General features: G+C 42.0%; 1 protein-coding gene across 1 annotated transcript in view; it reads left to right on the top strand.

Annotated features, from left to right (window-relative positions):
• The window catches only part of CUL4A (cullin 4A), a 408,579-nt gene that overhangs the window by 121,210 nt on the left and 272,929 nt on the right, over positions 1 to 14,440 (top strand). The window contains exon 6 of the mRNA XM_085622501.1: positions 4,253 to 4,415. Within this exon, the coding sequence (XP_085478627.1) occupies positions 4,253 to 4,415 (163 nt within the window). The remainder of the gene's footprint in view (positions 1 to 4,252; positions 4,416 to 14,440) is intronic.

Here is a 14,440-nt window from a genome sequence, read left to right as displayed (position 1 = left end):
CTGAGCTCTGAACAGGGTCAAAAACCAGCATAAACCCAACAAGTGATAGGAGAGGTAGCTGGTTCGTGGACCATTATTGCACTGTGTTGTACTTCTCGTTAAAGCGGTGCGTCTTCCACTCCTTCCTAAATTGGAGCAGCTTTGGTGATAGTCCTAATGGATGTCGGGATGTTGTTCGAGTTCCTGTATACCAGATGGAAGTGGCTTGTTGTTTTGTTTTTTTTCTATTTACACTCCTTAGTCTGCAGTCTGATGCTGTTCTAGCTTGTGTCGAGGGGGGTGGCATTGCTTGTCGTGATGGCTTTGTAAATGATGCAGCTAGTTTTGAAGATGTGTCAGCAAGGGAAGCCATTGCAGTTCTATCAGGATGGGGGTGATATTTTTCATATTTCTTCAAGCTCTTGATGAGACATGCTGCTGTGTGCAGAATTCCCTTGAGGAGTGCCTGTGTGTTGTCTAGGATGCCATGGAGCAGGGTGTCGCCACCAGCCAGCTGCAAGAATACAAGGGCTTGAAGTGAAGTTGCTTTCTGGAAATAACGGTTTCACTTTAATTAGACGAGATGGCTGATACCAGGCAGTATTTGTCTTTTTTTAGAAGTGTTTTCCTTAAGAGTGAGGCTCATGTAATAGGTGAATCCAGATGACTTGACAATTATTGAAAGTTGGGGGTCGGAGCACTCCAGATCCATATTGTTAAGCCAGGAGTATACTGTTTCTTGTTCTTGGCAAATAACAGGAATTCTGTCTAGGTTGGTGTAGGAAAGTGGGTTATTAGTTGGTGGGGGTATTCACCCTCAGCTAGTAATATTACCATAATCACTACTAGGTCCAGTCAAGTCTCACTAGATTAATCCTCGCTCAACCCTTGGTAACTTAGCAAATGAGCAGTCAGCCTTAACTTAGGCGGCAGGTATGTGTAAAGCATTTAATACCACCAGAGCAGTAAATACGTAAATGACAACACAATAAAATACAACACCACTTTACAAAAATAGAGAATATGTTAATCTTCAAAACAACACTAAAACAACTAAAATGCAATGTAGGCATCAGGTGATACGAATTTTTAAAGATTAAATCAACAATTGTGCATTTTAGCTCCAAAAAGCTTAAAACACCACTTGTGGCTATCTGCTCATGCTGAACCGGGACAAAGAGAAAGTTGTAGGCCAACCACAATGGAGCGCGGGTTGGATAGGCTGAGGGCTAGATCCTGGTCAAAAGTTTACCTTCAGACTAAGTATTTTTCTTAAAGCTTTTCTCTCAACAACAAGTCCTCAGTGACCCCGGATCCAGCGTTCAATTTTCACTGGCAATCTGCTGTAGCGCAATGCATCGATGAGCCACTGTAAGTCTTTGTCCTCAACGGTGAGGAGCTTCAGAGCTGTCAGCAGGGCAAATCATTGCGGTCAGGCCGATTCGTGAGTCGACGACTGTGACTTGACTCTCGACGCCAAGCCGGTCTCCTCCTGGAGCTTTTCTGCAAAACGTTGCAGAAAGTTTCCAAACTTAGACTTCTTGCAGTTTCTTGGTTCCTTTGGGGAAAACAGGGGGCCAATAGTTCCAACTAAGGGTTCAGAGACTGTGGATTGTCGCTTGAGGGCTGGGACTCAATTTCCCACAGTGCACCTGTGCAGTCCATGAAAATACAGTTTTTGTTCCAGGCAGTGATCTGAGGATTTCCTGCAGCTCTTCCTTATTTATCCTCCATTCTGTGCTGGCAGGGGTGGTGGAGGGGTGGCACCCCAACTAATAGGTTGAAAGTTACCTCCATCTGCTGTGACCACTTCCTGTCAAGTGTGGCATATTTTGGAACCAGAATGTACTGTTCTTCCAAAAACCAAAATGGAAAAATGTGGTCTTTGGTGTGTTTGTCTACGTAACCCAACCCCAAGGTGTGGCTAACATTTGACTACACTCCCCTTCCAGACTCTCTCCTAATCAAATTAGGGGGCTCACATGTGGTAGAGATCAAGGGAGATGGGGTGGTGTGGGTCCTTTGACATGTTTTCTAAAGATGCTCCTGCCTTTGAAGTCTAGCTTTTATATACCCAGCCCCCTTTCTCTCCCTGGCTTCTCTAGGTGCGAATCACACAGCCCAAGGCCTCTTCACACCTACTCGAGGAGCTTGGCTCGGGCTCTCACAGGCTGACTTATCAGAAGCAGCTGCTAGAGGATTGTTCTAGGTAACTTTAGGATAGTAATTTCTAAAACTTCCATTCTGTAATAGTTCAAATTAACCCAACCATGACAAGTTCTTGAATGTATTGTAACCATTATTTTGATACTTTGAACGATTGTCTACCTAGCTCCAATCAAAAGGTACACTTTTTCAAGTTTAATAAAGCATTCCCATGTTAGCCTATGGGGCTAGCAGCACTACAACAGGGAAAAACGACTTTGGCTGTTTGTCCTTATCAGTGCTTATAAACATATTTTATATTGTCCCTCCTTTGTATAACAATGCACCCTATCCTTGGGGCACCTAGGGCAGACCTTAGGGGTGATGTAGATGTAATAAAAAGGTAGTTTGGGACTTTGTAAGTATTTTTAATTAGAGAGTTGAATTTGGACATGGTTTTTTCTTTTTTTAACCAGCCTGCAAGGCAGACAAGGCTTTAAAATGACACCAGAGCTGTGCACCTCCAAGGGCATTAGGCCCACTGGGCGTCTATAAACCTACATGCCCTACCATATACTAGGACTTACAGGTAGGCTGTCTTTGCCACTTTAAAGTATACCAATTACCACATACCTGTAGAGGACAGAGCACTCGACCTCGGCCTGGTTTGCCGAGCCCAGGGTACTTTCAGAGTCAGTAACCGCCTTCAACAGTCACACAATGGGGGTGATCAGGGCAAAAAGTATGACTTTCCAACAGTTGGTGGGAGCTTCAGGGATAGGTGCTGGACATCCAGTTCTGGATTATGTGCATGCAGTGTTTGATGTGTTGCATGGCTGAAGCCGAGGAGGCTTTTAAGTAGAGTTGTACATCATTGGCATGTTGGTGACTCTTGATGTTGTTATCTGTGAGTAGATCACCAAGTAGATCTATATAGAGGTTGAAGATAACTGGGTTCAGTATGGAACCATGGGGCACTCCTTAGGTGATAGGAATCTTTTGAGATCTAGAGGACCCTATGCGCACTAACTGATATTGCTTGGAAAGCTAGGAGGAGAACCGGTGAAGGATATTGCCGGTATATCCCATTTGAGATTTCTAGGTGTGTAATGAAGGTGGTTTGGTTGACTATGTTGAAGGCAACTGAGATATCCAGCAATATCAGGAGGCAGGAGTCTTCATCATCTGTGGTAATCATCTTGGTCAGAAGGGCATTGTGTCTGATTTTTAAGGTAGCGTTGTCTATGCTGAAACTTGATCTAAATTCTGACTGCTTGGGAGATGCTTAAAATTAATGTGATCTTGAAGTTGACCATAGACTGCTTTTTCAATAATCATGCAGATAAAGGGTAGGCAAATTATGTGCCAGTGGTTGACAAGGACTTCAGGTTCCTGGTTCAAACAATATTCTTAAACTTGTAATAATCAGGTACACAACACTACAAAAAGGAGCAACCTAGTCTTGTTGACAAAGCCGAATTTCTGTGTTTCTCTAAGCTTTACAATTGTTCTGATCACAATCACTGAAAACAAGCTGTATCACAGAGAAACAAAGTGACAGTTAAAACATAGGGCAACAAGTGGAATGGAAGTGTCTTGGAGTTTAGGGTAAGTGAGTAATGAATAAATAGATTCCACATGTCTTCTTTTACTGATCACTTAAACCTGTTTTGACTCCTTACATTTCAGTACATTGTCAAATAAAACTACACAACTTTTATGTCCACTATGGCAAATATTTGCCTCTTTGTGAAACAATTCAGCAGTGTATCTGAGAAGGACCAACTCTAGCCACTCTTGTTAAGGAACATTGTGGCATTTTCTGTTGTCTTTCTTGGGTTGGTTATGAAAGATAACAAGGATTAAATGCTGGCTACTAAATATAACAATTACATTGCAAGTACATGCAAACCACATCAAGAGTTTTAGGGATGGATACAAAGTAACTTTATTGTCCTTAATCAGCCACATTTGCAGGCCAGTTTTTGTTGCCTTGTGCTTTCAAATGTAACTATTGATGAGTAAACATCAAAGTTCCTAAATGTGGAAGAAGCTGACTCAAAACTATCGATTGCCGCTACGAGGGATTTAGTAAACTAAAGATATACTATTTTCACTACATATCCAGGGACATGGGTCTCGAACTTTTTAGAAGTCATGTTATCAGTGACAAAATGGTGCAGAATAAAACCATTGATGGGATCCTTCTGCTTATTGAACAAGAACGCAGCGGTGAAACTGTCGACAGGAGCTTGTTGCGAAGTCTTCTCAGCATGCTGTCTGATTTGCAGGTAAGAAGAGACTATCTTAGAAGTACACTTCTCATCCAGCTCATTTAGAACTGTTTTGGTGTATATACAAAAGAGAACTATCGTTTTTATTCTACAATATTTCAAATGTACTGCATTGTGGTATGACAATGAGTTGTTTGTTTCTTTTACTGAGTAGTCATGTGATGTAAAATTGCTTCTGGAACTGTAGCAGTTTGTCGTTTTATTTGAGCCTGTGCAGGACATTATTTATTAAACTTAGGGTGTCTGTATGTCGGTTTCCTCTGATGCAACAAACTGTTGTTGTCTCTTGTATCACTAAAAGTTTATATCTTTTAATTCACTTTTTTGCTTTATTGTTATTTGTTTTATGTTGCCTTGTGTTCATGGAGAGTATGGATAGTTGGGGTAATTGCTTTTCAAAGATGCCAGTCTAGTTCTACCCTCTCATAACAAGTAGGTAGCTGAATAGAATTAGATAATTTGGAAAGTGTGATTGATTCAAAGTGGGTGGCATATTTACAGGCCCCAATTGTATCACCTTTGAAAAGGTGTGTAGTTAATGCCGCCTCCTCCTATTACAATGTATTGTACACTCTATCTTCAATGATCTATAATGTATGACTGACTCTCCCAAATAAGCAAAAAATATTTCTACAGTTAGAAAATCTCTTTGACTTATTGTGTGCGTAAAAAACATCCGAGATCAAAATGTGCATGTCCCTTGGTCAAAATTATAATGCATACTACTTATCCCTCGTGAAAACAATTTATACCCCTTTATAGCTGGTTCAGATGTTCCCCCAGAGGACTGTTTCGAACCAATCCCATATAATGTTGTGGTTGAGACAGAGGGAGCCTCTTGAAGGTGCTCCTCAGAATACATGTTTTATTTACAATATATCGGACAACCGAAAGATGATTTGGGAGTTATTCAACCTCTATGTGGGTTTGGTTCCCAAGAGAAGCTCTGCTAAATGCCTACCTTAGAAGTATTTCCATTTCTAATGATATTAGCATTCTGAAATCCATTAGGCAACGTCCGAGTTTAAAAGAGGCTCAAATAAATTACCTTAAAACCAAATTTGTAGCATTTGGTTAGCCAAGGATCCTAGCTGAGATTAAGGCGCTCTGTAGATGGTTTCCCGGATGTAGTGACTATGGAGTTAAAATTCATGGTGGTCAACATTAGAGCCTAGAAAAAGAGTAGGGGGGTAGGAACCAAAACGCATCTGAGCATGGCTTATCTGGAACTTCCAATTAGCTTATAATGTTAACATTTGTACAACAGAAGATCTGATAGTATTATATGATGCAATACTTAACTGATTTGTTAAATTGTGCACTTAAATGCATACTTTGTACCTTGAACTTAAACTGTTGGTTGAGTATGTGTTGCTCTACCTTGATATTGATGCTCTGTCCTGCTTTGCCAGATTGTCGTTGTGTGAGCCATTCATACTAAAGAAGAGATGAATAGTGTGAGGAAAGGATTTGATGGCTTTAAATCCCATGTTACAGCTGAACTCAGAATTGAGTTCTGTAAAGTATATGTTGATTTCTTAACCACTCCAACTATGGGCATTGGATGAGGAGGTAACCTGTGAGTATTCCTACCCTCTGATGCAACATAGGCACACATAACTGTACTTTATCCTATATTGGGGTATCTTTCATAGATTCACATGCCTGAATCATTCTCCGTCGTCGAGATGGGAGTCCCACGGTAACATAATCAAACAGTATTTAAATAGTGCCATAAGCTATAAAGGCCTTGAGCCATGTGTTATATAGCCTATCTATGTCCTTTAAAAAAAAGGACTAAATGTTGAATACAGCCAATCAGCTGCTAGCACCCTCTAGAACCTTCCTAGCAGAGGCACTTACCCTCAGATTTTCACCGCATGTCGTGAGTGAAGGAAGTGTGGTAAATAAAAATTCCTTTACCGGGACTGAATTTGATACAGAAACATTATAAAATAGCTCAGTAAAATGAGAGGCAGAATCCGTGATATTAGAGTTTCGGAATGGGCTTTATTCCAATAATCGATTATAATCGGATGCTTCAAGTTCCATCACCACGGGGGTTCAGGAAGTGAAGTACATACTTTATTGACAAGAAGTAACTTTTATAGTACATACATTATAATGAAGTGAATACAGTAGGCGTAACAATTGATAAGGACATTGACGTTTGGTCTGCGTAACCGAAAATGGGTGTAATAATGAGTAAAAAGGAACATGATTGGTTATGATGTAATACATAGGTGGATCTATAAGATAATACTTGGCATTGATGCGCGCGCAGCAGTATGACGTGTAATTGACGTGTAACTAGGGGGTGACGGGGACTTGACATTTAGCTCTATATGTGGAGACGAGAAGTCTGGGGGGTCAAGTCAACCTAATCCCAAATCATATCTAACATCCTATGTTTAAAGAACTATGTTATCCATAAAAGAGGGACTCTCGGACAGAATCTATTCTATACTGACTGTGCGTGCGTGTACAAGCGTCTAAGTGTCTACACTGAAAGCGAGGGGGTAGGAATATTCCATGGTAACAGGGCTATGAATTACTTGCATGAGGACAGAGAAGATGGGCCTTTTTGCTTGGTAACTGGAAGAATGTTTACTTAAACTACTAGGCAGGAATGCATCGGCTGAGGGGGAGGCAGATAATTCGAAGGTGAAATACAGTTCTTGGCAGAGAGTAAGCTGATGTCAGGCTTCGTGAGCCGCGCAGAGAATGAGACAAAGTTCATGGTCACAGATGCAGGCTCGGGCTGGAGCTTTCAGAGGCAGAAGGCAAGAGGAGTTTTGATGACAGAATCAGGGCCTACTTGCCTGGACTGAAAAGTGGCATAAGTGAACCATATAAAGCCGATGGCCTTTCATATTTAGGAATGGGATATCCGGCCTATACATGGCGGATCTGTCAAAGGACATGTTGACGGTGGACGCACATGTATTTGCGTCTTCATAACTGGAACTGGAGGGAACATACATGTACTTGTGACATGCACATGGAACCGTTGGGGTCCAAGATAGGGGACATAACTGACCAGAACAATCCATATTTCCACATTCCCTCCTTGTCCCCTACTTGCCCTTCAAGAGATATCAATCTTCATCAATCCATTGATCTGTTCATATAGCATCATTTGTTCTTCTTTCTTCTTCCGGGATCTTGAATGAAAATCTTGATGTGGAATGCACGATGTGGCACACAGACCACAAATTGCTGGTCCACATTGTAGACATAGACAGCAACTGAATAGTATGAGAAGGCCAATACCTAGGAAGGATAAAACTCTCCATCCCCAGGCTGATACCGCATTCCAAAACCAACTGGACCAAGTCCAAGTGCCTGGGTTCTGGTGTATCTGGCTTACAATCTTATGAAGGCGAGTGATGGCTTTATATACAGATGGCGAATTTTCTGGTATGAATACGCAGCAGCTTGATCCGATGACCCTACAAGCTCCGCCCCTATCAGCCAGGATGACGTCAAGGACAAGACGATTTTGAAGCACAACAATCCGCATAGCAGACTGCTCTTCCGTTAAATTGCCTAAGGCGGAAATAGTCTCATTCACTACTGCTTCAAGGGTTCTAGTTAATCTACGTATCAGCTTACTATTAGTAACAGTACCTATATAGGGAAAGATGCCTTTATTAAAATCTACATACTTGTCCCATGCCGTCTCAGTGTAATCGACAATGGGGAGATCTCTCCGTTCTCTGTTGTGTACTAAATGAATATTTCTGTAATAATCAGGAGGAGCTAGGAAAACAGGTGGCAAAAGGAATGCAATGTAGCAGGTACCATCCCAATCTAGAGGTAGACGCATATATGCAGTCTGACCACATATAAAGTAGGAGTGGCGAGAAGCTCTAAATGAAGATTTTCCTTGATCACTGAATTCTACCATAGTAGTGCATTTACTATGGCCCATATGTATGGAACCAACCTTTCTTACACATAATTCACCCCTCGCTGGGAATACTGACATGGTGGGTAAGACTAGTTCAATTTCAGATACGACATTTAGAATCATGAGATTAGGTGTAAAATTACCTAATCCATATACTTCATTTTCTAGATCAGTTCCTGTTCTTTTGGGGCGACCCTCCTTGTCAGGGTAACAGACCTTGAGTAAAGCTAGGTTCAGATTTCCCCATACCCAATGATCTTGGTAAACTGCTGTGTCTGAGTCTATGGAATTAATTAAGCTAAACCATGCTCCACAGGAGCCATTATGTGTAAATGGATGTGGAAAGAAAGGCAGGACTCCTTCATAATTCTGATAGGGAGGGAGTCGGCCACACACCCAACAATTGGTGGCATTACTAGTCTGATGGGAATGATGTAACATACTAATGAAAGTGTTATTGCGCAGCGCAAGTCTATAAGACAATTCATGCGGAGGTAAGTCACTAAAAGAATGTTCAGCAGCAACATTATAAACATGTCTAGAAATAGGGTAATATATGTGCAACAACATACTTGTAATAATTATTAAAAGACTCAATAAAAACAAAATTAATAATGTCACTATGCAGTGGCTACGCAGTGATTTACAATACGCCTGTCGTTTCAACATTTTTCGGGTATTTTCTCTACTCAGGTCCAAGGGATACATGTCAGAGACAATTCAACCGCTTCACCTTGGAGAGGACTTAAACAATCAAATTGCTCGACTGGTTGGGCCTAAGCTTTAGTTTGTAATTTTCAGATTTGTTAGGTTCAACAAAAGGGAGTTTTGTATCAGTCTGTGAGGGAGTGCAGGGCACAATGTCTATATCCGAAGATAGTCCATGAAATTTCTTGATGTGGCTTGAATGAATCCAGCCCTTGCGGCCCTCGATCTTCACGGCTGTTCTTGTGGTCAACAGGACCAACTTGGGTGCTTTCCACCTGGGCTCCAGCTGAGTCTTTCGGTCGAAATTCCTCACAAAGACAAGATTACCCGGAACAACGTCATGGGGTTTCACCTCAGTGTTGTCGGGAAAGGCTGCAGCTACCTGTGAACGAGAAGATTGTAGTGCAGACATCAAGGAAGCCAAGTAATCTGTCAGCATATTACAGTCAACATCAGTTATTTTGCGTGGTATAGGCGTCCCCCACATATTCGGTGGTCTACCGAAGATCACCTCATACGGGGATAGCCCTGTTCGAGAGTGTGCTACCATTCTCATGTAAAAGAGTGCAACTGGTAACGCTACTACCCAGTCGACACCTTTCTCTCTGCATATTTTGGACATTCTAATTTTCAGTATCTGGTTATGTCTTTCTGCGAGACCTGCTGCCTCGGGATGTCGGACACAGTGGAATTTCCACTGATATCCTAACAGAAGTGAAACGTGTTTCATTAATTCGGATGAGAACGGCTGGCCGTTATCTGAGTAAACAGCACGTGGTAAACCGTATCGTGGGAAGAATTCTCGAACCAACTGTTTGGCAGTAGTCGGGGCAGTGTAATCTGAAACCGGGTATGCCTCCGTCCAACGGGACAGAGCGCAGACAACTACGAGAACATATTTGAATCCTCTGCATCGTTCCATCTGGATATAATCCATCTGGAGTACTTCAAAAGGATGATTAGGGGTATGAAATCCACCCTGTTCTACGGGAACGCTTTTTCCTGGGTTGAACTGACAACAGATCATACAGGTACGGACCTTTTGTTTTGCTGCTGCTCGTAAATGTTTATTGAACCAAATGTGTTGAATGCTGTCTAGCATAGCTTTTTCTCCTAAATGTGCTGGACTATGTATAGTGTTAATTATGACTTGGACCATTGAATCAGGAAGGAACCATACAGACCTTTCCTTCATCATCCATCCTTGGTCCGTTTGGATCCCTCCTAATTCAGTCCATTTCTTTATTTCGTCTGGTGTAGCATGTGTCTGTATGTCAATTACGTCAAGAGTAGGATCTTTAACTGTCATACAATGTGTCGGTGTCGGGACTATTGTCTTTGTCATATCGGGGGTTTGAGTTTGAGCAATCAGTTTAGCTGTTCTGTCGGCTAGATCATTGCCTTGGGAAATGATATCAGTAACCTTCGTATGAGCCTTACATTTCATAATTGATATTTCAGTGGGTAGATGTATTGCATCTAATAATGCATGAATGAGGGGTCCGTGCTGAATGTGGGCACCGTGGGAAGTTAAATAACCTCTCTCTCGCCACAGCACGCCGAAGTCATGTACAACTCCGAATGCATAACGTGAGTCAGTGTATATGTTGACTTTTTTATTCATGGCTTGAATACAGGCTTGTGTCAGAGCGATAAGTTCTGCGGCTTGAGCTGACAAAGTAGTTATACGATTAGTTTCAATGACCTCAGTATCTGTTGTGACTGCGTAGGCGGCTACTAACTCTCCTGTACTTGTTCTCATGCATGAACCATCTACATACAAGGTCAGGTCTGGATCTGACAATGGGACATCGGTTAAGTCTTGTCTGGGTTTTGTTGTTATTGTAATAACTTCAATACAGTCATGGGCTAGTGGGTCTGTTCCGACTACTGGTAAAAGTGTGGCAGGATTCAATGTGTTACAGCGTCTGATTTCTATATGTGGCTGAAACAATGTAAGCTCGTATCCTGTAAGTCGCGCTACAGTCAAGTGTTGTGTTTGCGTTCTATTTACAAGAACCTCTACTGCATGTGGTACTTGAACTGTCAATGGATGTCCTAACACTATGGCATCGCTTTGTCTGATTGCTAAAGCTGTTGCTGCTACTGATTTTAGGCATGCAGGCAAAGCCTGAGCTACGGGATCTAATGTACTAGAAAAATAAGCACATGGTTTGTGTGCTCCTGCTTGTTCCTGTGTGAGTACTGACAAGGCCGTACCTTCGCGTTCTGTAACAAAGAGTGTAAACTGTTTTCTGTAACATGGCGTTGCTAAAACGGGTGCTTGACATAGAGCTTTCTTTAAGCTTTCAAAAGCTTGTGTGTGTTCCTGAGTCCAAGGGAGAACAGTCGGTGTGGCTGCCTCCTGTGTTGTCAATTGAATGAGTGGTTTTGCTAGAAATGCATACTGAGGGATCCACTGTCTACAATATGAAGTGAGGCCTATGAAAGCCCGCACCTCCTTCTGTGTCTTGGGTATTGACATGTTAGCAATTAACTGAATGCGGTCGGGTGTAAGCTGCCTTCCCTCCTTGGACAGCGAGTGACCAAGATAAATAACTCGCTGGACACAGAATTGCAGCTTAGAAGGGGACACCTTGTGCCCCTTTTCGGCTAGAAATTGTAAAACTGTCAGTGATGCTTTCTCACATTCGGGTTCGCTTCTAGCGGTGATCAGCAGATCATCGACATATTGAAGCAGGGCAGTGTTAACCGGCATGTGGATACTGTCAAGTTCTCGTTTCAGTGCTTGGCTATAGATGCTGGGGCTTTCTGTAAATCCTTGAGGTGCGCGGGTGAATTTAAAGCTACGCCCATTTAAACTAAATCCGAACAAATATTGGCTTTCTGGATCTATTGGGACGCTGAAAAAGGCATTTTTGAGATCAATTACAGTAAACAATGTTGCTTCGGAATCAATAGCTGTCAATAATGACGAGATATCTGGGACCACAGGAAATTGTGGCACAATACATTTGTTTAACTCGCGCAGATCAATAACCAATCGATATACTGGCGGAGCTGTAGGATCTGTTCGTTTAAGAATCGGAATTATCGGTGAATTACATACATTGGAGTCTGTTTCTACAACTACTCCTTGGGCAATAAGCTCGTCAATGATTTGTAGTAAAGCCGTTACAGCATCTGGTGGTAACTTGTATTGTCGCATTCGTGGTAGCACCACTCCTGCCTTTAGTGTGACTCGATATGGTGTAATATTCATGCAACCAACATCAGTAGGGCCTTGTGCCCATAGATGTGTAGGTAAAGTCTGCAGTCGGGGATCCATGTCTCTAGATACATAGTGACCTTTAAAATCACGTAAAAACAACCTTACTCCTTCCGGAGAACAACATATTATGGCTCCTAGGGCTTTCAACGTTTTTATTCCTAACAAGTTTTCTGGACATGATTTAGTAAGCAATAAATCTGTAGTTCGGGTCAGAGGTCCTATCGTAAGTGGAAGAGGCTGTGACACTTCATTAACAATAGGTTTTCCTGAAAAACCAAGGGAAATATTCTGTGAGCCTGAGAGGGGTGCCCCTGGGACTTCACTTCGTTTTATAGTTGTTCGACTTGCCCCTGTATCGAGTAAAAATTTTCTATCTTGACCTAATAATTCACTATGTACATAAGGTCCTTCTTGATCTACAGGAATCTCGATAAGGGGTAAGTCAACTTCCCTCTCTAGGCTAGTTCATGCGTAACGTTGATACTCCGGATATTCATACTGTGCAGTCTGATACATTTGTCGTGTTGTTGTCTGTGTGGCAGCAACAGGCAACGGTGGTGCAGCTGGCACAAACTGTATTGGCTGTTGTGCGGCTGGCATGGCCTGGGCATGCTGCGTAGCTCCTTGTTCATTCTGATCTTGTCTTAGTGGCCGTGATCTTTCTTGTGTTTTACCTATGGCGATATTATGTTTTAGCACTGGACAATCGTGTACGTAATGACCTGGCTTTTTACAATAATTGCATGTCCCTTTTACAGGTCCTGCTGAATCGGAATGTGTCATACCCTTTTTATGTCCTTCAGCTGGAACTGTCTGGGAAACTAGCATTTTCATTTTCGTGTCTTTCATGCGTCTGTGTTCATGTTCTTGTTCCTCTTTAATTCTATTGTGGTGGTACTGTAACATTTGTAACATTTGTGTTGGAGTGTTACCTTGCCAGGTACTTTCGAATTTTAATACTCTATTCTTTACTGGGGGCAGGGCATTTTCCACTAATTTTGTTACAAACAGATGCGGGTATGATTCGCTACTTGCTTTTATGCCACTATTTATACCAAAACATTTCTCGAATCGGGCATAGTAGTCGCTAGTGTCTTCATCTTGCTTCTGTTTACAGGCTGAAATTGTACCCCAATCTTCCTTTTTCGTAGTTAATAAACGTGGCAGTACCTGTACTAGTAGACCTGGTAGTGCTTTAGTTTTGTCCCCAAGCCCCGAACCTGGACCTCGGGCCCTTTCTTCTGCTTCTAATGCTGACCATTCTATCTTTTGATCACCTACCTCCCACTCTTTTTCCTTGAGTTTCTCATAAATGCCAGCAGGCATCAACACCTTTAACATTGTCATAATGTCGGGGTAGGTATACTCTCCCATGAGTAACATGTCTTTAATTTCTCGGTGAAAACCCGCTGGGTCCTTGTCATGACTGGGTACTACTTTCTTCATTTCTAACAATTCTATTTTCGATATAGGCGTATATACAAATACACGTTTAAACTGATTGTCCTCGCCTTTTATTGGGTGTACTTCTCGTAAGGGATTCTGTCTATCCAGGTGATACGTCGTTCTTTCCTTGACAGGCAATGAGACATGCTCTGAGCATACAAAAAGAATATACTGCTTTCTAGATACTAGAATTTCTTTAATTAATTTGGTACCTGGACCTCTCCATTTATTCATAAGCAATTCAGTCAATATGTCAGGTAAGGGACCAGGGTCCGAATGCTGACTCTGATATAGTATAATGAGTTGTTGAATCATATAAATCCCAGCTAACCTCTGCTCATCTGGGGTGAGATTCAAAAATGTGCGTACTACTGTCTCATCACTATATTTTCCGGGACTGTCCACCCAATGAACAGCTGCCCTCGCTAAATCTTGTTCATCCATAGAATCGAGAAAATGATAACCCCTTCGTTCTCGGAGTAGTTTGTCGGCGGTTTGGAACGAATGCTCGTTAGACCTTATGTTAATTATAGGTATTTGGAAATTCCTGTCATTATCTGGACATATTGGACGTATTGGGTCAGTATGACATCTAGTCTGATTCCTATTACAAGATCTTCCTCTACCTACATAGGCTATGGTGTCTGACTGTCCGGCGGGCAGTCCTGACCCTTCTTCCTCGCTTTGCTCGAACTCGTCTGTCTCTAATCTCTCTTCGTGTAG

Source organism: Triturus cristatus, chromosome 8 (assembly GCF_964204655.1).
Source record: "Triturus cristatus chromosome 8, aTriCri1.1, whole genome shotgun sequence".
NCBI classification, from domain to species: Eukaryota; Metazoa; Chordata; class Amphibia; order Caudata; family Salamandridae; genus Triturus; species Triturus cristatus.
The sequence above is the reverse complement of the archived record's forward strand: the minus strand, read 5'-3'. Positions and strand labels throughout refer to the sequence as shown.